Source organism: Acanthopagrus latus, chromosome 21 (assembly GCF_904848185.1).
Source record: "Acanthopagrus latus isolate v.2019 chromosome 21, fAcaLat1.1, whole genome shotgun sequence".
Taxonomy (NCBI): Eukaryota; Metazoa; Chordata; class Actinopteri; order Spariformes; family Sparidae; genus Acanthopagrus; species Acanthopagrus latus.
The window spans coordinates 4,439,660-4,465,485 of NC_051059.1; the positions used below are offsets into that span (position 1 = coordinate 4,439,660).

At 42.3% G+C, this 25,826-nt stretch overlaps 1 protein-coding gene across 1 annotated transcript in view; it reads right to left on the minus strand.

Annotated features, from left to right (window-relative positions):
- Positions 1-25,298, minus strand: part of pappa2 (pappalysin 2) — a 79,313-nt gene extending 54,015 nt beyond the window's left edge. Inside the window, exons 1-5 of the mRNA XM_037085274.1 lie at positions 23,957-25,298; positions 16,976-17,208; positions 16,090-16,317; positions 15,345-15,943; positions 2,495-2,643 (exon numbers count right to left, since the gene is read on the minus strand). Of these exons, the coding sequence (XP_036941169.1) occupies positions 2,495-2,643; positions 15,345-15,943; positions 16,090-16,317; positions 16,976-17,208; positions 23,957-24,947 (2,200 nt within the window). The 5' untranslated portion in view covers positions 24,948-25,298. The remainder of the gene's footprint in view (positions 1-2,494; positions 2,644-15,344; positions 15,944-16,089; positions 16,318-16,975; positions 17,209-23,956) is intronic.
- Between the last annotated feature and the right edge of the window lie 528 nt (positions 25,299-25,826).

The following is a 25,826-nucleotide window of genomic DNA, read 5'->3' on the forward strand; positions in this document are numbered from 1 at the left end:
CAAAGTCAATGTGTCGGTTATTACAGTTTCCTTCATGTTCAACAAGCACTTAGAAACTGGTGGAAACTCTAGCCCTTTTTAGGTAGAAAAGGCTGCACATTTGCTCCAAGGTAAGGGCAACAATGTGCCGGCCTGTCTTTCTAAAACCGAGGCGTAATATTCCTCCTTTTCCAAAAGCCGCCTCTGAGGCAGGCGTAAACGTGACATGACATGAAGCTCAAAAGTGGGCTGTGAACAGTGACAAGGAATTTGTCTTCAAAATAAGAGCTTTACATTGCACCCCATTGGAGTTTAGAACTGGGATCTTAGTGGGGGGCTTTTAATTTGAAAGTAGTGACCGTCCTTAACTTGCCTACACAACAACAAGCTAACACAACCAAACAGCTACAGAGACCGAGGAGACGCTGCATCTCCTGGATCTCTGCAGCTGTCCAGTTGTTCATCTTAATGTCTGTGGATGAAGTGATGGACTGACTGCTGTGATCAGCTGTTTCCTGGTTTTAAAACTCCCCGGCTGTGGGTCGCACAACAGTGCAGGTCATCGACACCTCCACCCGTCTCACACAGAGGCCGGCACATTGATGCCTAGTTTTTAGGTAGCAGGCGAGGCGGAAATAAGTGAACCCTCTGAGGGGGACCAAAACAGACCCCCAATTTGCCGGCCTCTGTCTAAAACCGTGGACCGAGCCGGAAAAAGGATGTGCAAATTGGCGGCTTGGTGCCCTGTCTAAAAACAGCTTCTGACAGGAAGAGGTCTGGCAGATTCAAAGCCACAACAGAATCAGAAGACAAGTTTCTGAGAGTCAACAGCTGGCATGATAGGAGGCTAACAAGACAACAGCTTAATAGTGGTCATAGTAAGCAAGTTTCAGTTTCAACTGTAGAGAGAAGACTTTGAGTTGCAGCAAGAAAGCCATTGCTAAGATGTCAGAATAAGAAAAAGTTGCTTGACTGGGCCATGAAACACAGGCAATGGACTACTGAAGACTGGATGAAGGTGTTATGGACTGATGAATTGAAATTTGAGATCTTTAGTTCATCACGCAGGATTTTTGTATGCCGTAGAGTAGGCAAAATGTTGGCTCCTCAGTGTGTGACATCACCAGTCAAACATGTCAAACAAGTATCTGTAGAAATAATTCACTTCAAAATATATGTGAAGATGCACTTTTTTCATCCATTTTTTATTGATCAGCAGTGGCTAACTCTTTTTTCATCTGAGCAAATATATTTTTGTTAACAGTGCAGTCTTGCTTTTCCTATGCTGTACACGTATCTTGGCATTATTTAATGCCAATTTTTTAGACATAAATGTAAAAAAGTCAGCCAAGTCTGCCCAGCAGAAGTTACCAGAGTTTAGTGATATTAACATTCAAATAACACACATTTAATACATAAGTATACAACGAATTCACTTGACATTAGATAAGTAATAAATTACTAATAGCATACAAATCAATGAATTGTCATTGTTTCATCACTAGCTTGTGTAGAGTAAATGAAACAAGACAAACTTATAATTGTTGACTGTGCTATTTCTTTGAAAAGTAAGAACTGTCACATCATAACACAGTACTATGTAAAATGAAATGCTAGTAATTCAGAACCCTATGTGACATCTAAACATCTGGTCTGATGACGCAGGAATTTACTGAATTCCTGGCGATGTCCTTGGGTTTTTTCTCCTTTTGTGTTTCTACTGACACACATTATAAATTGATGGAATGGACAGTCTGTCCTACCACATCTTAATTATAATAACAATATTTAGTTGGTTAGTTATTTAATGGTCGGTTAGTTAATTAGTTCTGTTTAGTGAGGATATGGAGGCTGGACAGATCAGGAGTAAAGAGATATTTCTAAAAGAGGCAGAATAATAGTTGCAAGTTGTATTATTTGAACCTGACATGCTGTTCTATACACTTAGCAGAAAAGACTTATTTATTATTGACAGTGTAGTGAGTCTGTTAAGTAGTATGTCTCTTCAAGAGACATGTAAATTCCTCCAGTGACACATTTAGCTCCACTGAAGGTACATTTACTCCACGAGTCTCCTTGTTTTGAGTCCACTCGCTACGCACAAGAAGAAAACAGTACATAAGTAAATAAAGATCAGCTGGCAAGTGGGCATGGGTGGCAACAATGGTACAGAGCCCACACTGCTGTTTGTTTGTTTGTTTGTTTGTTTGGTTGCTGCTGGGTTGATTAGCCTTTTCCAGTGGAAAGGGGCCTAATGATTGGAAGAGGAAAGAGGCATCGTGCCGGGAAAATCTTCACCAGCTCCAGTTGCTCACCATCTCATTTGGACATTGACAACAAAGACAACAAAGGACAGGGAAGAGAGGAAGGTATGGACAAAAATACAAAGAAACTGAGAAAAAGCATTAAGACAGATAAGAGATTAAAATATAAAGTGGGATACAGAAGCAAGAGATGTGAAGAGATGACATTTATGTATAATATAGAGCAGATAGATGTTATTTTGCGTCCGTACCTTGATGAGTAAGAGCTTCCTTTGCCCAAGGCCAGGTTGCAGCTCCTGCCAGTTCTTCTCGCACCGAATTGCTAGCAAAGAAAACATTAAGTGTGTCCATGCCACTCAGCTGTAGCTCCTCCTTAAGCTCTTTCACACTCATATAGGCCCTGCAGAAATGAAAAGAGAAAACATGAAAACATCAGATCACTCTTCTGAGATTAAAGGGACTACACCTATTTTCTGGGTGTCCTTGAGGATGGTGGGCTACTTGGAAAGTGAGAACATTGTTAATGTTTGTTACTTTGAGGATGAGGATGTGTTCAGTGTGTGAATGTATATAAATAAAAAATGGGGAAAAAAACAATTACAAAAAATGTCAGCCTTTTCTTTAATTAAAGAAGCTAACTCAAGGCCTACATGCAGTCATTTAACATAATAAACGCTATACTAAAGACTCGTATTGTGTTATAATTTCCTATTACTGAAACAGATAAGTGAAAAAAGGAGCAAAGTTTCTGAAAACATGGTGCATTAAAGAAATGGAATCATTGTCTGTGTGTTCAACAGCTTGATTAAGCACATATATAGGGTGGTGTAGAGCATAGCCATAAAAGCCGGAAATGGGCTAGGAGTTTTGCACGTCCGGTTCCCTCCTGTCAAAGTCCTCTCAAAGTCACAAAAATTTGTTTTGTGTTAAATGCCTGAAATAAAGTCTGTGGTTACCACAGGCTTAAGATATTCACATGTTTTGTTCTACAACATAAAATACAACATAAAATGTCCCACAATTTAATCATAAAGGCTTCCGTGTCATAAAAACAGCGGTTGCTAACAAGTGGCTAAATGAGACTGCAGAGGTTGTCCCAGAGTGAATAACATCGAACACGAAAACTCCTCTTGGCAAAAGTCCATTTTTACAGGCAGACTTTAGTTAGCAAAGAATTCAAACTCTAACTTTATAAAGTGTAGATTTATCAATTTACAAAAAATGATTTACAAAAAATTGTGTAGTAAGATGCTTAGTGTTGGTGAAGTTTAAGTAATGCAACCACAATGCGTTGTGTTTATAGCCTAATAACAGCTTTTTGATTCTCACGATTTAATTCACTTTAAAAAAACAAACAAACACACACACACACACACACACAAGTGGTGTTCATCTGTGGAGATTACCTTGATGAACAAAATGTGTAAGTTTCATAAACTTCTGTGGTAAGCCTACAAAAATACATCATCACTACACGCACTCTATTTAACCAATTTAGCACTGTTAGCAACGAAAACTAGCTAGCTAGCAAGTAGCCAGCTTACTTGTCTCCCAACAAAGGAGGCAGAGAGAGAAAACTGTGCTTTTCAACCACTTGAAAACCAATACATGATACAGGAGTCACAGTAGTTTTCGCTTCTGAGTTAGATAGGCAAATGCGCAAAGCTGGCCAACCAACTTCACAAGCAAGAAATGACACCTGGAGCGCTGCATGCATTTGCGTGTCTCTTCTAGCTAGCCGTCGGTCACCGTGGCAGCGAGCTTACCCTCAACCCCAGTGTTCACTTGCTGCATTAGTTCATTAAAGGCCCCATATACAGGTGTTTTCACTTTTCACTATTGCCTGATTAGAGCTCTTTTCAGGACACTGGGGTTTGATTTGCATCTCATATTAGTTTGCAGATGTGGTGATTTGCATCTTCTATTCATTTTGGTGCACCTTTGAAAGTGAAAGGCGTCAATCTGGTGCACTTTGAGAAAAAATAAAGGGGGTCCTTAGTAGAGTTCTCAAAAAAATGTTTCAGTCGTATTTCAGTCTCACAGCGCTGGAAGTGAGTGAGATATATAGGCAATGTCCTGCCCAGCTAAATTAACGAGAAGACAAACAAACCGGAGAGAGGTTGAGTACAAGCTAGCACAGGGTTCTCCCCAGAAATGTTTAGTGTAGCGGCGCACCGTCATCCCGGGAGGGACGGTCACAATCATCGGACGGGGCGGCCAGAGTTGGTCGCTATCGGTGGATGGGGGGGGGGGGCGGACGGACGCTCGTTCATTACCCTCACTCTCACCCGCTATTGCTATTGTCGGACCTGGGGGAGACAGTCAAAACCATCGGACCGGGGGGTCGGACGGGCGGACGGACGCTTGCTCGTCACTCTCACCCGCTGCAAAGCAGCTAACATTGAAAATTACTAGAAAATTACTGGGGAGAACCCTGTAGCACATTAACTTAAAGTGACTGTCGTTAGAGACCGTGCGTTTACCTGACAGGTGTTCCTGTAACCCTTTCTTATTTTTTTTCTCTTTTTTTAGACCAGAGGATGAGAGTAATTCCAACTCAAGTGGTAAAGAGTGACATCCTCTTCACGTAATTAGCGTAATTTGCTTGGCCTCAGACTGTGTGTGCATGTGAGCGAGAGATAAGCGTGTTCGGCAGGGGGCAGGGCATCATCTACTGACAGGAAGTGAAAAACGTTTTGTTGAAGAAATGGCGCGAAATGGTACAGCTCTTCAGCGGAGAATAATCATTTTTAGATCAATATGACACTATGGTGGAGCAAATTAGACTATGGCAGTCAGCCAGGATCTCATCAATTGATGGGTAACACTGTTTAGCAGATAGTGGAAGAGTTATTTTTGTGTCCAAAAAAGCAACCAAGGCTTAATTTGTGAATGTATATAAGTCAAACCTTAGTGTAAAAGCATAATTACGACAAAAGAGGCACTTTCAAGATTACCATAGTTTAATTTTCGGGCAAGCTAATTTTCAATGGAGTGCTTGCGCACCTTTACGCTAGCATCAAAGTCATCAAAGTTTTTAAAACACTGAGAAGGCTCGACACAACATGAAACTTTGCTCGTAGTATCGACAGAGTCTCTACACATGAACACGAGCATTGAGAACATTGTTTGTGTACACAGAGTTTTCTAAAAAGAAGGTTTTTGGACAACTCATATTAGCAGCTGTATCTTCGGCGCACCACCGTCATGGCAGACAAAAAGTGTCAATCCCCGAGTGCGACCTAACAAGAAGGAGAGTAATGGTGAACCGCTTCTCAAGCCTTTCTGTTAGGTCTCACTCGTGGATCGACGCTTTAATGTAACTAAAGCCTGGGTTGCTTTTTGGCGAGAGTTTCACTTTAAGGATTTAGCTTAGTTTAGCACTAGCCGTTTTTAGACAGGGCACCACGCCACCAGTGTGCCCGTCCTTTTGGCGGCTCGGTCCGCGGTTTTAGACAGAGGCCGGCAAATTGGGGGTCTGTTTTGGTCCGCTGATTTTCCTCCTCGGAGGGTTCACTTATTTCCGCCTCGCCTGCTACCTAAAAACGAAGCGGAAATGTGCCGGCCTCTGTGTGAGACGTGTGGAGGTGTCAATGACCTGCACTGTTGTGCGACCCACAGCCGGGGAGTTTTAAAACCAGGAAACAGCTGATCACAGCAGTCAGTCCATCACTTCATCCACAGACATTAAGATGAACAACTGGACAGCTGCAGAGATCCAGGAGATGCAGCGTCTCCTCGGTCTCTGTAGCTGTTTGGTTGTGTTAGCTTGTTGTTGTAACGTCAAGCTAAGAACGTTTGCTATTTTTAATTAAAAGCCCCCTGCTAAGAACCCAGTTCTAAACTCCAATGGGGTGCAATGTAAAGCTCTTATTTTGAAGACAAATTCTATGTCACTGTTCACAGCCCAACTTCGAGCTTCACGTCACGTCACATGTTTACGCCTGCCTCAGAGGCGGCTTTTGGAAAAGGAGGAATATTACGCCTTGGTTTTAGAAAGACAGGCCGGCACATTGCCGCCCTTACCTTGGAGCAAATGTGCCACCTTTTCTGTCTAAAGGGCTACTGTTAGCTGAGATAAAGGCTAGCTCAGTTATTGCAAAAACAAGGGAGCATAAAAGAAAAAATACATCTGAAACTTACGTCACAGCCATTCTTTCCTAGTCAGGAAAGTGGTTAAAGCCACCACCTTCAAAAACAAGTCATTATAACTGAGGTACTGCCTACATCTGCTTTCCTCACCTAGCTAGCTGATTAGCTTACCATCAAACCACAGTTTTCTTCTCATAGCACAAATGTCTTAAAGGCCTGACAGTCATAGGGCCACCCACACAAGTGTTTCCACTTATGTTGCCCGAATGGAGCTCTTCTCAGGACACTGTGGGTGTGTTAGATTGGGGTTGATTCGCATCTCATATTTGTTTAGTTGCACCTCGGATAGTTGAATGAGTTGTTTAGTTTAAACTACAGGATTAACTTACTGCACGTAGAAGTTAACGGTACACATGTGTTTACCTGCAGAAGACAACATGCTTCTTGTGTTTATGCTAACCTAAGCTCAAAATGTATTGGACCAGTCTTCACTGGATGTGAAAGTGGATTTAAGAACTTGTGACCGTGCTGTGGGAGTTTGCTTCAATCCATCAGCACTGTCTTTGACTGTGTCAAAATCATAATTGTTTGAATTGGTCAGGGTACTTCTGACCACTGTTCCCCTCGGCCCACCAACCCCCACCTATTTCTCTGTCTGACTGTGATTAACAACCCTTGGGGCACTTTGATGTCTGAAGCGGACTTTGTTTTTCTTAGGCTGTGGCGATGGTAGCTGTAATTTTTCTCCTTTGCTTTCATAGCTGGAAAGCTTTTACACCTTCCTACCTTACTGGGTCTCAGGGCCTTGCAGTGGGGTCTGCCAGTCCATTTCACACCTGCTAGTCACTTAAGGCTTTTGCTGAGCCTCTTATGGTTTTCCAGAGCATGACAACTGCTTGATAAAAAAAAAATAAAAAAAAAAATGAATAAATTGTGCCACAAGTCTTCCAGTGGTGCATCTGGCATTGGGTCAAGTCAGTGCATGGTTACAATTTTATTTTATTTTATTTTATTTTTTACATCTATGAATCATTCATAATTTTATTTGTGAAGTCTTGTTTTCTTTCATCTCACTCAGGCGAAGCTTGGAATTAAAGTGTTTTTCAATGGTTATAACGTAATGGATTATTGTGTCATGTTGTATTTCTCAAGCAGCCAGTTAAGGTTTTATGTGACTGATTAAGTTCAGCTGTCGGGCTAACTTTGTTAAAATTGCTAAGCCATGCTTTAATCTTTACCTCAGTCACTTTAAGTGTAATTGAAGGATTTGTTTTATGTTGGTTGGTTAAAAAGAAGTTAAGGTTCATGCTTTTGATCAAGCTCAGCTGTACTGCTAAATGTATTAATATTACTTAACCATGGTTCAATGTTGAAAGGGCTTAAAGTGCTTGTTTTTTCATCACAAATATCATTTATATAATTGCTTATTAAAAATATTCTGCAGCCTTGGCTTTGTGCTGCTTACATTGTTCCAACAGCCTGGAGGATTGACAGGTTTGCTTGTAAGCTTTCAGCTGGGAAAAATCAGGATAGATGACATAAGAAAGCAGTAATCCCCATCCCCCCATACACTACTGTCGATGTACCATTAAGTGAGGCAGTTTACCTCTAAATTGGTCCAAAGGTGTTGCTCAGCAGCCAAGAGCCCTTCATGTGTATAATCCTCACCCAAATGCAATCCCTCCCTGAGTGCATGTGTTGTACTGTAAATAAGAAAGTGTTTTCTCAGGCACTTTGCCTGGCTAAATGAGGTTTAAGATTTAAGATGCTTCAGGGAAACCCTGCTCTCACTACATTACTGAAACTGAGTTCAGCCGAGGCTGCATGCAGTATCCATCACCCAAGGCTGTGCAATTACAAGTGGCAGAAAGTTGACCACTAAAGAGTTGACTCCTCAACTTCTGAGACTCAGAGGATGCCTCAGTGGAAGTCTAAGGCCAACCTGGCATAAAATAAATGGCTCTGCATGATTGAAGTGAAAAGCTTGGTTGTGTATTAACAGAATTACCATTTGTGGATACGTCAAACACTGTGGGAATCAACAGCAAAGTCAGCACTAACACTGTCACCATATAAAACTCTACATGTATGTCCACTTTAAATATTGTTGTTGACAATTCAGTTACTTTGAATCAGAAGCGAGACTCTAAAAATATCAAAACATCTGAACATATTTACACTTAACCATGCACTTTACTTGTCTTTGTACAATGTTATGTGCAGAAATACAGTGAGTCGAAAGCATCTGCAATCTAAACAGTTCCTCCACATGCCGCTAGGATAAGACACCTATATTCAGAGATAGTAAATTAAAAGTAACTTTATTCCATTAGTGCAGAGCGTTTGTTTCCTGACCATACAAGCACATATTTAGAACTTATCACTCACAAGAAGTCCCAAATAGTCATGTTTCCATGCAACTTTTCAGATCCAGAGAAGCATGCACCAGCTGACCAGCTGTTGTCCAACCACAGCTTAGCAACCGTAACTAGGGGTGGCAGGCCTGTCCAGCTTTGGCACTGTCAGTAAGCTGAAGCAGAATACATAGGTCTCTGTAGTAAGAGTGATACCCAGTATGTAAACAATTGGGTGGATGTTAATTTTTCCAAAACCAAAACCACAAAAAGAAAAATGTAGGAAATGCTGAATACATTGTGTTTTGTCTGTGCTAATCATCAGCATATGTAGCTAACTAACAGTAGCCTAATCTAGCATTACTTCTAAACCCAAGGAGTATTCCATACTTCATTATTTGGTAGAGGCAGATGGAAACATAACAAAGTCAGCTGGGGGTGGCATTTTTAACCAACTAAAGGAAGTAACTATGAAACAACTTCTTTGCAGGCTGCAACTCCTAAATTCGTCCTATCACAATCCACTTGATAAAGTTGATTTGTTTTGTTTTGGATTGATTCTCAGATGTAGCATAAAGAAACTTTTGTCTGTAAAATAAATTAACCTTCAAACTTGACATTTTGTTAGCTGAATTTGTTACTTAGCTACAACCGTCAACATCTGCTTGTGAAATATGTTATTTCAGCAGGCAAAAGGACCCATTGTATGACTGATCAATATGTGAGACAATATATTGTATTTGATTTTGGACATCTATGTATGGTGATACAGCATGAGTGTTATTTTTCCTGATTTTGAAGGCTGGATTATAGGAAAGGGATGTATCACGTGAGATTATAAGACTTTTCTGCTTGTTTTAATACTTTTAACCTTTAACCACTTAGCTTTATTGTTAAGAAAGTACCAATAGTCATACCTAGAATAATGTCACAATATCAAGGTATTGGATCAAAAATATGGTGATATTTGATTTTGTCACCCAGTCCTAGCATTTATGAGATGCTTTTAAGGAAAATATCAAGATATGTATTGCCATTTTGCCTAGCCCTAACTAATTTTCCCAAAAAGCAACAGTAACAAAGGGTGGTGCTTCACAATATTCAACTGCAATATAATGACAGCATAAGGCAGAAAAAAAAAGGCCGGGACCATCATTGGGACAGATGACACAGCAGTGAATCAGCATCAGATTTCTGGGAATCTTTGCAGCAATGGTTTATTAGTGCATAAAACATGACCACAATAAAAACTGAGATTAACGTGCATGTAAAGTATCAAACAAGTTTGGAAAACGTTTGTTCTTTCAGGGGAGTTGACTGGAGCTCACTGCACACAAGTGTGCTGTGCAGGATTTACAAACCAAGTAATATTAGCAAATCCTGGACGTGTGTCTCAACATAAATGGACATGATGTCCGCCCACCACCTCATCACTCCCTTTCCACCCTTGCTCTGTCCGTCCATCTTTCCCCTTCCCGCTCCCTTTTCTTTATTATAACGCCAGAATCTGCAGTGTACCTGGCCATCGCCCTAGAATTGGCTCAGAACAACAAATTTGTGTTGTGACAGCAGCTGGCTTCAGAAACCTCTGGCCCTGTGCTGGCCAGCGGCAGCTGCACACATATAGGGTCCCACAGTCTGACTACCTGGCCAAGAGCTCAGGGAGAAGGGGGAGGGGGATATCAAAGATCGTAAACATAAAAATGGTTCAGTGGGGCGAAGATGCCAGAAAAATGTCATCCTCACATTAATTCTCTGTCTGCCTGAGAAAGTTGTGACTTTGGATGCAAGGACACACACACACACACACACACACACACACATGCATGCAAGCATGTCGAACACTCACACACATCAGCATTTTCAACGAGCTGGGGTCAGGACCTTTCCAGTAGACCTTCACTACTGGTAGTCCGCTGGGCCCAGTTTTTACGACACTCTGGTCCCCTGTGTATTGGCTGTTCGTGTTGTTCTTAGTTGAGGGTCAGTAGCTTATACAGAGGAACTCTGGCAGGATTTAATGCAGGAGTTACCTCACTGCTTACAAGCACACACCTACTGTGACTTTTGAATTTTGCTTTCACACTGCACACAGCAGAGTCTTTGTTTATTTAAGTCTCTCATCCAAAAAAACAAACAAACCCAGACACCAGATCAAATCCAGAGCCATGATTTAGCATGCTCAAAACATCTATACATTACACTGATCTCTCCAATTATTACTGTGGTGGACATCATTTCTCTTGTTTTTGGAATATTTGTTGAAATAACCATTACAATAAAGCTAGCATAAATAACTGAGCATTTTTATATAATTGAGGCCAAAGAACCAGATCCCTGTTTGTGCAAAACAACAGAGCAGAGTGCTGTCTGCTGTCCAACTTTTTTCATTAGCGTCCATCTCCTCTCTGCAGGGTAGACAGCTCAGGCTGAGAAGGGGGAACATCTGACCATAACAACTACCAAACCAAATTTTTTCCTGTCTGCCTTGTGGCCTCAATCCCACCAAGCTCATGACAGGACAACATAAATTAACATTTACTTATGACAAACTTGACAATCTTCCTGCGTATGGCCAAGCAATGAGACCACACACGCAAGCCAACTTTTGTCTTAAACGTTTACCTAACCTAACCTATGTCTTCCAGGAACAGTCAACCAAGCACCATGATTTTTACCCAACAGAAACATGTTCACATTCACACAGCTGAATAAATTCCAACCTGGGATTCATCTTCTTTTGTTGGCCACTGACACAGTTGGAGGTTAAGAACCTTGCTCAAGGGCACCTTGTGGGTAAGTTAAGGGAGGACACAAACTCAAAGTTACTCCTTTGCTTCCCATACCCAGATCTGGCGCCAAGTTATTGAGTATTTAAAGGTGTCATTTGAAAGAAATGACCTTGCTGTTCACTAGATTCAAGATGTTTCATTGTCATATACACATAGTTTGCACCAGGCAATGAAATTCCTAATTTGCAAGTTTCCCTTCAAACAAAAATACAAAAAAATATAAAATATACTTAAAAGAAATAGATAAATAACAAGCATGTTTGCATGTGCAATGTTCACATGCAGCAGAAGGCACTGAAAGACAATGAGATAATTATAATGCATATATACATTTGTAGTAATGTAGTTCCCAGTGCTGAATGGTTGTGTATACGAAAAAGAAACTGGTGTCGGGAGCACTTCGCAAACAAGTCAGCCAGGCTGGGCGCCATGTTAAGGAATATTCTCTTTCCTGTTGCTATCTTTGGTTGTAGCAACTAGCTGCCATTAGCTAGCAGCTCAGGTAGCCGAGGAGCAAACTGATCCGATTGGCTGAAGGGAGTCTGCCCACATCATGACCTCGGACCAGGAAGGGGTGTCACTACAGACGGGGGTCCACTCAACTAGGCTCAGCAGCCTCCCAGTGGCAATGCCTGTACACCAGAGCGAAGCTTCTTAGACCACTGGATGCCGGATTGAAGATGAAGGGATATGGTACAGTGTGAAATCGCCTAATTTCATATCTCAGCGACAAGTAGAAATGGCAGGCAGGGACAGGAGCGGTATGAAGTGGCCGAAGAGTGAGAAAGAGTCAGAGCTGTGTATAGCTGGAATAATTTTCCATCTTACTTGGTGACTTGAGGATTTACTTTGACCAAACCAGAGGGGATTGTGGAAAGACAAACCAAGACTGCTTCTGTGAGTTTTATTTCAGCTGAGAACACGCACTTGGCCACAGGTTCCACCGATCTCCCTCCCCGTTGTCGTCCAGCAGACAACCAGGGCCAGAAAAGTCTCTGTCAGCATAACTTGACACATTACTATGTCCTAACTGTACGTTCAGTTGTTGTCTATAGTTAATGGGTTGACGTGTTTTATCACAATTGGTTTGTAATAACATACAGCCAGTAGTGGAGATGACCTACATGGGCCTACATTATCCATAATGCAACTAGCTACTGGGTGTAATCATGGAGACAATTTATCAGATTACATTGAGCTGGAGCCAAAAATGGCTTTATACTGCTTTCTGTTTTATGTTTATTTGTTTTTTGCATATGCAGTAGCATCTGTAAGTGGGCCTGTAAACACACTTTAAAGCAACATTATCTAGAAATTAGCCTTAAATGCATTTTGCCCCCCCACAGTTTCTAAGTGCAGCATCACTGTTGTGATATAAATCTCAGGTCTGTAAAAGAGATCCTACTGTCTAAAGTACTACTGTCTGAAGTTAAAAAGTGCAGAAACTAAGGGGGGTGGGGGTGTGGGGGGATGGGAGGCTGTGAAAGAAAAACCAATCACCCTTTTACAAGACACCATACCATCAAACTGGAAAAAAAATTATTTGAAATCAGTACTTAGCCTTGAAGAGTAATGGCCAAAGTTGTGTATTTGTAATTTGCATCTTCCACTGTATTAACAATCTAAATGGAAAACCTGTGTTTTTGTACATTAAACACCAATTAAATTTGATGTTCCACATTATTTTAGTTTACTTTTACAGGTGGGGATTTGGATTATGGCACAAGGGGTCACAACAACAAATCCTGTAAAGTGGTAAAGAAACGTCCATACGCCCACAGTATAGACTGAAAAAATAGCTACTCTAGGGGTTTTAAAAACATTAATACAAATGTATGTTAAGCTGTCACACTGTCATCTGCACACGTCAAGCACTTAATCTATCGTTATAAAAAAATAGCTCCAGTTCCCATGCTCTGTTTCCCAGTGGCCCAGTGTAAAGTCTGTGGTTGCAATTTGGATTAAGGATGGGGTCTTTAAGAACCCGGGCCGACGACTTCATGGCGAGACTTCATGCAAGCTATTTGGAACTCTGCATGAGCCTGTCTGTCAGACCAAATGGAAGGCAGTGGGCTGCCGCTTGAGTTGTTTAGTAAAAATAAGTGTGTACTTTGGCCTCTTAACCCACCATCCCCGCTTCACAGGGCTTTCTCTAAAACCACTGGGGAAAGTGAGAGTACCAATTTGTACATGTAGCATGTTGAGCTGTTCATTGTACAACCCTGCCGAGGTAGTGCAGCGTGCAGAGGCAGATATTCACCTCATGGGGAGAAATGGTCTTATTATTGGCCATTTATGCCCAGAGACTGCTTGCCTTTGGAAAAACTTGTCCTAACTGGCTGAAATTGTTATCCCCCTGGTGCTTTCTTTACTGTGTTTCTCAAACTATGTAGCCTTAAAGATTTCCCCCTTGTCTTGATATAAATATTTATATATCAATGGACTGACTGACACTATGCATACAATAAAATGTTTGTGACCACCGCTGGTCAACCTCAATCTATTTACAGTGCTCTAAAAACAAGACCCTCAGTCCCCTTTTGTCAATGTGACTTTTCCATTTTCCATTCCACAGATATGATCATTGGCATTTGAAAATGTAACACTCTAAATAGAATAATAAATAACTAAACACAATTGATTAAATAGAGGCCCCATCATTAGAGAATTTGGCCTTTATTCCTAATTCTTCTTCCCCTTCCATAAATGTAAACTTAACTTTTGTTATGATCAAGTAATGCAAATGTAATTTCCACATTGTCTGTGACAACATTGTAATGCCACAGAGTAATTATTTTCAGTCACGCACATTTTGCTATTTTTGAGATTTGTAGTTACGGGAAATAGACAACTACAGCCCCCCAGTGTTTCCAAGAGGTATAAATGTTGGTGTTGTTGTCACAACTTAAGAATATCATTTTCAAGATAAAGATAAAATATGGCAGATAGAAATGGTGCCAGGCTGCCAACCTGACTGAATCTCTAGTTAGCGTCCTTTTCCCAGGAGATTTCATGCCCTGACAGAATAGCAAGTGAAATGCAAGGTTTATAGGGAACTAATCTAAATCCCACTGGTCTTTAATCCTGTGCCCATTGCACATCAACATTTACTGCATGATAATATTTTCACAAATGCATCCATGCATCCATCCATTTTCTTCCACTTATCCGGGGCCGGGTCGCGGGGGCAGCTGTCTGAGCAGGGACACCCAGACTTCCCTCTCCCCGGACACTTCCTCCAGCTCTTCTGGGAGGATCCCAAGGCGTTCCCAGGCCAGCCGAGCGACATAGTCACTCCAGCGTGTCCTGGGTCTTCCTCGGGGTCTCCTCCCCGGTGGGGCATGCCAGGAACACCTCCCGAGGAAGGCATCCAGGGGGCATCCAATATAGATGCCCGAGCCACCTCAGCTGGCTCCTCTCGATGTGGATGAGCAGCGGTTCTACTCTGAGCTCCTCCCGGGTGACAGAGCTCCTCATCCTATCTCTAAGGGAGCGCCCCGCCACCCTGCGGAGGAAACTCATTTCGGCCGCTTGTATCCGGGATCTTATTCTTTCGGTCATGACCCAAAGTTCATGACCATAGGTGAGGGTAGGAACGTAGATTGACCGGTAAATCGAGACGCCGCATCGATCCGCCTGTCAATCTCACGCTCCATCCTTCCCTCACTCGTGAACAAGACCCCAAGATACTTGAACTCCTCCACTTGAGGCAAGTGGCATTCACAAATGCATCACATTACAAGTATTCCAGAGGTTCAATGGGCATAATAACAGCAAACATCCTGATAAGATTTCAGTGTGATATAATAAGCAAAAGCAAAAAAAGAGTTGTAATATTTCATGACTTATGCTGATAACCTCACCTATCAGGAGACTCGGGATCGAAGCAGGTCTTGAGAACGTCGGTGACCTCTGGGTCACAGCAGTCTCCATCATCGTAGTCATAGTGTATACTGTTGCACTCCATGTTACAAACTCCATCCTGTCTCTTCCAGTTGTAGCAGGGCCCCAGTCTGAGGCAGTCCCCTCCATCATGGCCCGTCCTCGGGTGGTCGCACTCAGGGTCACACTGGCGGTTCCCAATCTTCCCTATTCGACAGTTGCTGAGGATAAACTGCTGTCGAAGGCTGGAGTTTTTTACGGTGTGCACGCTCAGTTCCAGGGTGATGTTGTAAGGACCAAAGGCCTCAGTCAGGGCCTGGTGTTGGAGCTGGATCTGGGCTTCAGACACGGTGGGGTGTCCCCCATCATCATTGGAGAGGTTGACAATCCTGTAGCGAACTCGCTTGGGGGAAAGGAGCTGCCAGTTGTTGTTGTAGCCATAGATTATGTCGGTGTTGTCACAGGGTGTCAGGCCGCAGGGTGGAGGCAGGAATGAAGAGACAAGCTCTTGTTCAGGGACAGGTGTGGTGACAACAGTTGGATGGAGGCCAACTTTATATGGAGTCCACAGCTCTTCCACCTAAAAATTCAAAGCAAAGTCCCAAAATATTTTAAATAACTGTTTACAATAAAATGTCAGTATACAGCAATTAAATGAGTAATGCTCATAAGTTAATTCTTTATTACATAAAACTGAATGTGTAGAAACTCATTGAAGTTGGTTACATTAGTGAAGTCAGCCCACATTGCTAAGAGTGGCTTGCTTTTGTCGATTTGAAGTGGTCGCTTCAGCAGGTCCCCATGAGAGCGTGCATAGCCCCACAAGACCACACCCCCTATATGGCCCCTGAAGCTGTGTCCTTGATCTGATTGGTTACTGCCGAGAAAGAAGGTCCTGCACGTCTTCATGAAGGGACTGTAGAGATTCCCGGACTGGAGACTGCTCTCTCCCACCTGAGAGGAGAGGCAGCAAAAGATGACAGCCAAGAAGAGAGGAGGAGCAGAAACAAATGTCTTTTTATTTCATTGTACATAATAAATGATTGATGGGTCATTCCAAAGACAACTTCCTTATTTAATTAGACTTTTCAAAGAGTTGTTAGTATTAAGTCACCCACATTTTAAAACTGCTTATGTTGGGGCAATATATCTTTAGCAGCTCTCCATCTGCTGGTCAAAGAAATTAATATGATATAGTCACTGTATTCCCTGAATGCTCTGATTGGCTGCCTACACATTAATCAGGTGTCCTGTCCTCTGTCCAGAGGACAAAAAAAAAACCAACAGCCTACATGTCAAAACTATGATGCTTTGATGGCTTTTTCGTGGGTGCTTAAGTTCATCACCAGATCAGTTACCCAAAAATGTAATATTATAAGCCAAGGATGCACCAGTAAATACAGATAAACAGCTCCTAAGTTCTACGCCTGCATGACAGGAAATAACTCTCCCTACCATCAGGTATTAGGTGGTGGTAACCAGGCGTGAACCTTGAGTTGAGATTGCGTTGTCAAAGTACGATCAGTGTGTTTTACTGATCAACAAGTTGGAAGAGAAGAAAGTAAATGGCCAACCTCAACTAAACTATGAGCCATGCACTAAAACCACACACCTTAGCTCCATCAACATACAGGGTCATGTGGAGGCCGCTGTAAGTAGCCATCAGGTGAGTCCAAGCGTTGGCCCGGTACCGCTGGTTGCTGTAGACAGTGGTGGATTTTACGGCTCTGTCTGTGCGGAGCATGAAGTAGAACCGCGCATCTTTGGTGCCGGCAGGTTCGGCAGTTCGGATGCCCACCGACCAGCCCTTCTCACTCATTGAATGAGAACAGTTGTCAAATACACCTATGGCAGATGGGAAGTAGTGAAAGGTAAATATTAATATAATAATATTATTTTGGAAGAGTGGGAATGGTGGGAAAAACATGCAAATACTCTCTTGCAAAGTGAAAAGTCAGCAAATTTACATGGACACACAAACAAGCAGTCTTTCCAAGTGATTGCAGTCCGGCAGACAGCAGACAACTGTGGGGGAGAGACATTCAGTGAGGCTGAGACACAGTTAGAGAGAGTAAGACAGGGAGAATAGGCAGAGCCAGAGACAGCGGGAGAGAACAGAGAGGGGAAGAAGAACGGAGGTATTTCACTCAGCCAAGGCAAGGCCCTGATGTTTCCATCTGCTGTTGCAACAGACAGACACAGATCCACATCTGCGCCCCAGATGTCAAACACTAGGACAGCAAAGGGTCAGGGAACCCCTTCACCCTCCACAACGCTGTATGTGTGTGTGCATGTGTATATGCTTACACGCATATGTGTACCTAAGTGTGGGAAGTAGGCAATTGTGGCAAAATATCCCCGAGGAGGTGAGCCAGTTTCTTTGTCAGGCATGTAATACACTTAGAGGGGAGGGAAGCGGTTAGGATGCTATAGCTCTGCTAAGTAAATCAAATTATACAATATGTCAGTTCACATACTCTACTGCCAAATGCATTAAATACTTAAGTATCAATCTGTGCTTAATATCTACAGTAAAATATGGAAAATGTTAAATGTGCTAAATGTGCTAAGAGGTCAACTAAACCATCTATAAATTTAATTGTGTTTGCACTACAAGACAGTCAAGACTGGCATTCATCTCCAACACATAATTATAATATTGATTTTATTAATATTAATTTTCTTTTTGGCCACTAGGGGCCAGCAGAACAAGTTTTTATGGTAAACATGTTAGCAAACTCATGGCCATTAGCAGACCCAGAGCAGCATTAGCATTTATTTTGCATTATTTTTCTGACCATGTAATTCTAACATCCACTTGCCTTTTACTCCAGAGGGAAACATCAGGTTCTTTAGCTGTTAAAAGCTCCACACACTAGTCACTAACTCTCTCTGTCTGTCGGCTGTGTTGTGCTGGGCAGGTAACTTAAAGTATAATAGCATCTTCTGTAAAAAGAATGCCTTCTGCAATTGTAAAAAAGTTTGACGAGAGAAATATGAGTGACCAAAATTGAGCTGAAGATGTTAAAACGCCCAGCAGGGCTGAGGGGAACTGCAGCTGGGTGATCATTTTCAATCCGATACAATGAGGGACCCGTTTCATATTACACGCAGTCATTTGATCCATCGTTAACACAAAAAGTATTAGTTGGTGCACCTTAAAAAATTCTACGTGTACGAGTGTAAGCAATTAAATTGAATTTAATTGATCTGGATAATGAAGAAACACGATCTCAATTTAAAGGTCAGTTATTTTTTTGAGATACTCATACAGCTATTTTTTTCTCATAGATGCCACCTCACACTGAAACATATGACACCACAGGATATAGTAACAATTTAAACGGGGGGTCTACAGTTAAAGTGACAACGAGGAACTTTCAGTTTTTGTTGATTCTAGTGGCCCCGTTTGACAAAAGTGTTATGACACTAGCTTCTGCTGTTGTAAAGATCCTTGCTTGCGTGTGTGCATTTGTATTAGAAGTGAGTGAGGGAGAGACTGTGATGGGTGTATTTATATGAGATTTTTCAGGTGATATATGTGATTGGACCCGGGCACAGGCATTAATAATGACTGTATAAAGATAGCAGTCATTTTGCTGATGGTCTCGTTTGCTGTTACAGGTGATTTATAATCATCAGAGGAATCGCAAGAATGTTTCAAAAACACTTAACTTTTTAATCAAATTTGTCAAATTAAACTGGGGCCCTCTTCTGTAACATGTCTTTATAACCTTGTAAAATACTGCCGAATTTATCAGAACCACATCAATATGACCATCAATTTTAATTTCTATTAGTTCATTGACATAAATGTTGGTCAAAGAGCAGTAAAATAATTACAAAACAGTGCATCAAATGATAATGCAGCATCTAAAGAAATGTAGAATCAGTGTCTTCATTATAATATTTGTTTTTTGTTTTGTATTTTTTGGGGCTTTTGACTTTTTTTCTTGACAGAACAGCTGAAGACGTGACAGGAAACAGGTTGAGAGGGGGCGGGGGAGGGGGGCACACAGCAACAGGCCCCAGGCCAGGACTCGAACGCAGGTCCGGTGCTGTGAGGACAAAGCGACTGTACAGGGGACGCCTGCTCTACCCCGAGAGCTAAACGGCGCCTCATCATTGTATTATTTGTAAAGCACTCTCTGCAATCTGCAACACATACAGTAACATGACAATAAAGGATGAAATGTGCAAACAAATAGATTTATAAGATCACTGACCACTGCAAGTCAGACCAATGTCAATGTCATGTCTAGCAGAAACAATAGAAGTTTGTTTTTCACTGTATTTGCCAGATTCCTTCAGGACACTACAAAGAGAACGGCCCATGCCACAAATGCCGCCCTCACATAAGGAAGCAATGAGGGGGAAAAAGTTGAGTAATGGAGTCGGATCTTTGATCAGAGTAAATGTGAGTGGACATAACAGTTTGTGGTCTCCCTCACTATCTGGACAGCTGTGGTGCTGCACCATAGAGCTTTTCAGTTTGTTTGATGTATGTGTTGTTCTGTCAAATGTGCAGCTTTTCAGATGTAACATTCCTGATGCTGGCTTGTTGGAAGAACAGTGATGTTCATCTTCATAGGAACAGCCTGGTTAAATGAGGGTTTCATAAGATCAATGAGTCTGCACTCACTGCTCAGAATCAATGGAAACAGTCAGGCTAACTATGAGGAGAGAGTGAAACATACTCTGGGAATTTACACCGTTATGTCACTATTTATTTAGTCAGTGTTGAGGGCAAAAATGTTATTTGATTTGTTGTGACCAAAGATGGCTTAAAAACAAAGTTATTGTCATCAGATAACTCATTACAGATTAGTGCTGGGCGGTATGACCAAAAATGTATACGGAATCTTTTTCAAAATTCTAACACTTTCACAGTATATGACGGTTTTTGTTTTTTGGGGTTTTTTTTCCAAGCATAATCAGGTGTTCACAGCATTCTACTGGTTGAGCGAGGAGTTACTAGCCCCTTTCAGATAGAAAGGCGGCACACTTGCTGCAGGCACTCTGCCATCCTGTCTATCTAAAAGGGAGGTTTAACATTCCTGCTTTCCCAAAAAGCACCACTGGTGTGGGCATAAACACGTGATGTGATGTGAAGCATGAAGTTGGGTGTGAACAGTAGTACAACATATGCATCAGAAGAAATGTGGTGACACTTGATAGATTTACTTAATTATTGACCAGTGGCCCATATTCTCACCTCCTCAGTCAAACACACGCCGATGTTAAACCCCTGCTATTAAAGGAAGCGTGCAGCAGAGCGCCTCGTGTTAGCTGCCCCAAGCAACAGAAAGCTAACAGGTCAAAACTGTCTTCAATTTAAGAGCTTTGTATAGAACAGGGTTCCTAGCAGGGGGCTTTTGATTTGAAAATAGCGACCATTAGTAGGTTGATGCCACAACAACAGGCGGGTCGGTTTGCAACAGTGTCGCGCGGCGCAGCGTGGCTTTCCATAATCAAATACACCAGTATGGTGGGATATTAAAAATTCATATCCTAACGAAAATATGCACCGGTATTCGGTGTGAACCGGTATACCACCCAGCACTATAGATCATTGTGGAAGTTATTTGCTTAATCCTTTAATATGATCACCTGTATTTATCCCTATTTGATGAAATTCACAACACAGCACCAGGGCGTCAAAGGAGTAATTTTTTTGTATACAATGAAATAAAGAATGGGAATTAAACATCACCATTTTCATAAGTGCTGCAACTGACAAATATTTTCAATGAATCTGTCGATTATTTTCTTGATTAATTGTTTAGCTGTTTGGTATAGAAAATATCCAAAAATGGTAACAACATTTGACCAGTGTTTCCCATGACAACATCCTCATATGGCTTGTTTGGTCCGACCCACAGAAATTCAGTTTACTCCAACAGAGGAGTAAAGGAAGCAGAACATATGTACATGTAAGAGGGTGGAATCAGAAAATGTAACCATTATTTCTTTAAAAAAAATGACTTAAACTGATTAATCAATTATCAAATTAGCTGGTGATTAATTTGAATATTTGACAAAGAATCAAATAACAGTGCAGCACTAGTTCATTACTATCGTAATAATAATATTAGCATTGTCAGCAGGGGTGTAGTCGGAACATAACAGATGTCAAGGTTGGAGGTAGGGAGGGAGATCAGGCTAAGGTAATGAGGTTGTTGTTACTATGGTTTTCTCTTTAATTTGAGTGCACATGCATCTTTGGTTGTAAATAATGTATGTGTGATTTGGCATAAATTAGAGGAAAGCTCGAACAGTAGATGGGAATGGGCATGGACAAATAACAAACATGACTTATGACCTGGGATCTGAAGACTTAAGCTTCAGGTTACCATTCTATTCATCAGTAAACACGATTAATCAGAACTAGGGCTTCACAATATGGTTAAAGAATTATATTGCAGTTATTTGGACAGATAGTATGATTGCAATATGATTCATGATTAGTGGGAATGATTTTTGCATCGCAGTTTTCAATTTCGTGGAAAAACTATTAAAGTAATAATGATGTGACATTTGTTGGGGTCAGTGCCAAACAAACCCGTTTTTTTCACATCTGGAGAACAAGATTTGTAGGCCAGGACATCGCTGCAGCACTACGGTACTGCATTATAGCTTCATTATAACAGCTTCTGCAATTTGGATATGACCTTTGACATACTGCACTTTTCATAGTATTTTAATTTAGTATGCAGCCCTAATCAGTGCACCACAAGATAACCAGTGTTTATCGCCCAGCTCCCTTTAAGAGAAAAAAGTCAGCGTCAGCTATCACGTGCAGGGAAAAGGTTGGCCGATATTACCAACCGATATTGGCTTATCACAGATGTGTCTGTAGTGGTGTATCTGTTGTCTGCTATGTGCCAATATGAATACTTATTTTTTACAGGACACAATGCAAAAAAAAATGACACTTGCAACTAACTGTTTCAGTGCACGGTTGTCATTTTGTCAACAGAGGTTATTGTTAAACAGTAGAATATCTTGCCTCTCTCTCATACCTGTCCTTGTCAGAAGTGTTTGATAGCCACATTTTGAGGGATCATGCAAAAAATGTGTCTATACACATATATATCATATATTGATATCTGATTTTTCTTTTTTTTCTCAATAATATAGGTATCAGCATTTGCCCCAAGAAATTCTGTATCAGTCAGGCTCTAATCATAAGTGCATAACTTGTCACTTTAGTAAAGCATCCATTTCACTCTGGTGGTTAGACCAAACACTACTGGATTGTTGAGGCCCAAAGTAATATTAAGGAGTTTTTAAAAATCCAGCAAGAATATAGTGGACAGTTGTGTGTGTGTGTGTTTTTTTTAACATAACCACAAAAACCCTTTGATTTTTTGTAATCAGGATCCACTCTTAATGGCATGCATGCAGGCAGTCATGCATAAAGCCTTTTAAAGTCTTTTCTCTGCGGTGGACAAACTATGTCAAATCTCAAAATTCCATGTCGACAGCAGTGGTAACTACTAATCGTCTGACTGATGACGGGCAGTGTAAATGGGGCTTCAGAACAAGTCACAAAATGTACATCATAATTTCCCAGCAGCCACAGTGCTGTCTTCAGATATCCTGTTTTGCCCAATCTAAAGTCCAAAGCCCAAAGCTATTGAATTCACAATGATATAAATCAATCAACTCACATTTGAGAAGCTGAAAGCAGCATGTTTGCTAATTTGATAAATGACATGACTTGGTGATTTATTTTTATGGCAATCAACTGAGCAATTAATCATATAATTGTTCCAGCACTAAATGTCTTCATGAACTCCTCATCACTGTGATAGTCCCTGTCACCATGTCTGCAGTGGAAACCAAAGAGAGTAAACCCTGGATAAACTCCGTTTGACCTTTGCAGTGAAATAAAGCCTCAAGAAGACATGTATCTTTTTCTCGGGAGCCATTTAAGGAGAGAATTTCACACAGCATTAGAGATCGCTGGTAAAAGGGCAAACCCAAATGCCGTTAAGGGTCACAAGATAATAGTATGGCCGTCGCAAGCAATTTGCAACAACATACATACGGCAGCACCATGGACCGTCTATATCACAGTGAAGCCCTGGCCACTTCAACGGGGAGGGATGAACGAGGAGGGGCAGGGAAGCAGACACAGAGGGGAAGTTGGACATCGACTGGCCATAAAGCAAATAGAGATTGACTGATGCTGACAGACTCATATGGAAGCCCATAGGAGCAGGTCAAAATAATCTGTATTTATTTATTGTTTATTGCATGTTCATTTTCAACTCAAATATGACACACATATGTGGACAACTGAAATGCTAGGGAGGATTAACCATTTTAATTTTCAAGTTTACACTAGCATTTTAATAAAGTCTCCTATGTCCTATAAAGTCTCCACAGTCAGGTGTGTCAAGCTTCAGGAGGGTGATATGAATATACTATAACGGATGAAGAAGCCAGCACAGAGTGGAGCCTGTGACCGGTGAGCTGTCACCCCCACAGCCAGTGTGACTGGAGACAGAGACATGAATGGGTGTGTTTAGTGTTGCGGGGCATCTATCCCCGACACAGTGTGCGGTCACGGTCACGTTTCACCCACCTGCTATGGTTGCGGGGTTGCTCTGCCCTCCCTCCGGCTTCACCCACAGCTCCAGGCTGAACTTAGCCCTCGGCAGCTCCAGCTCTGCAGTCGGCTTCACCTTCAGCTGCTCTCGACGCCCGCTGAAGTACAGGGCGGTCATCCAGGAAGGGGGCACCCTCGGCACGGGGCTCCCCCAGGGAGAGGAGCTGCCGACGGGCAGGCTCGCCGGCGGATCCGCCTCCTCCACCTCCCCGGAGTAGTCCACAGTAGCGTCCACCGGGACCCCGGTCGAGGTCTGCTGGTCCCCATCTTGCTGCTGCAGCCTGTAGAGGACCTGGAGCCCCCTGGAATCTGTTGAACTGTCGGGAAAAACTTTCTCCAGGCTGGAGTTGCCCTCTTCCTCGTAAGGAATCGTCCCGTCGAGGCTGCGGGTGAACCGGGGGCGGGAGCCGAATGTGGACTGTTCGTGGCCCTCGGAGGAGGCCGTCTGCCCGGCGTCTTTGAGCACCGACATCCCGGGGTGTTGTGTGGCGTCTTTACTGTCATAATTTGGGTAACTCTCGTCATTAGTGGAGCGTTTCTCATGAAGCTGTCCGGGCAACGTAGGGTATTGGTACCCCGCTCCCACCGTCGCATCTTCTGTTTGACCCCAGCTGTCCTTATCCTGCCCCGCCGGTGCGACCCGGCGCACCCCGGTATCAAACCTGCACCCTCCTGCACAAGCCGCAGGAGCGCTCCTGACAGTGTACAGCTCTCGTCGGCTCATGTGCGTCCTCGGACGGGCCGCTGGAGGGCGGTGTTGGGACAGAGAGAGGGAGCGGGGTTGCCGCCGGGACCTCCAGACGCCGGAGACGGTGCAGGGTTCACCTGCTAGCCTTGAGAGCTCACGGTCTGCCCGCCGGGCCATGGCGCGTTTGTACCGGCTGAGTGCATCGGAGCGAACCGGACTGAGCAGCGACGTGTCGGTGATGAGGACGAGGAGGACAGCCAGTATTCTGATCAACAACATTGTCTCAGGTTAGGGAAGGTATTTGGCAGGATTTTGATGAGGATAAAGTGGGAGAAAGAAACCTCTTTACAGTCTGCCTCTGGTGTCCAGGTCAGCAGCAAGAGGTCTCCCACCAGACTGTGATTATTAGAGCCTATTTATTTGCGCACAATTACCCAGCAATAAAGAAACGACTGTTTAGGTTTTCCCTGCTTTTGGAATTTAAAATGAATGTTTTTCTGTTTGGTTTTTGTTTTTGTTTTTGTTGTTGTTGTGTTTTTTGTAAACACATTTAAAAAGGTAATCAAAATAAACTCTGATATAAATATCAGTGCATTCCAACTGGATTCAATTAATAAAGAGGATGTCACATTCAAAGTTTCTCTCATGAACTCATTGCATATTGAGGTTCTTGGTATATGTTTGGTGTTGCTTTTGACTTAAGTAGACTTTAAGCATTAAGGGCGACAGAAAACAATCCGATCTTAAGCTAAGTGGATCTAAATCCTTTTTTGGCGCAGCTGCAGTGGCTCTCCACACTCCTGCACTTTGCGCGGACCTTTAGAGGAGTCGCTTTGCCTCCTTTCCATTCAAGCAGCCTCTGCCGTCTGCACAAATATCCGTAGCCTCCGTCACTTTGTTTGCTTACAGGTAGAAAAGCGTCAAACAATGTTTTGTCTGTGTTTCAGTGCGCTCACGAGGTAAAGCAACAATCCTTAAATGTCTCCAGGCTGATTCCAAATCTGACCGAAGCAGTTTTATTTTATTACTAATGAAAATGTCTTTTTTGTATATATATAATATATATATGATTTTATTTGCATGAATATACCGAGTGGAATCAGGTAATTTACCGACTCTACACAAAGCCTAATTTCTTTTTACCTGACCATTGCGGCA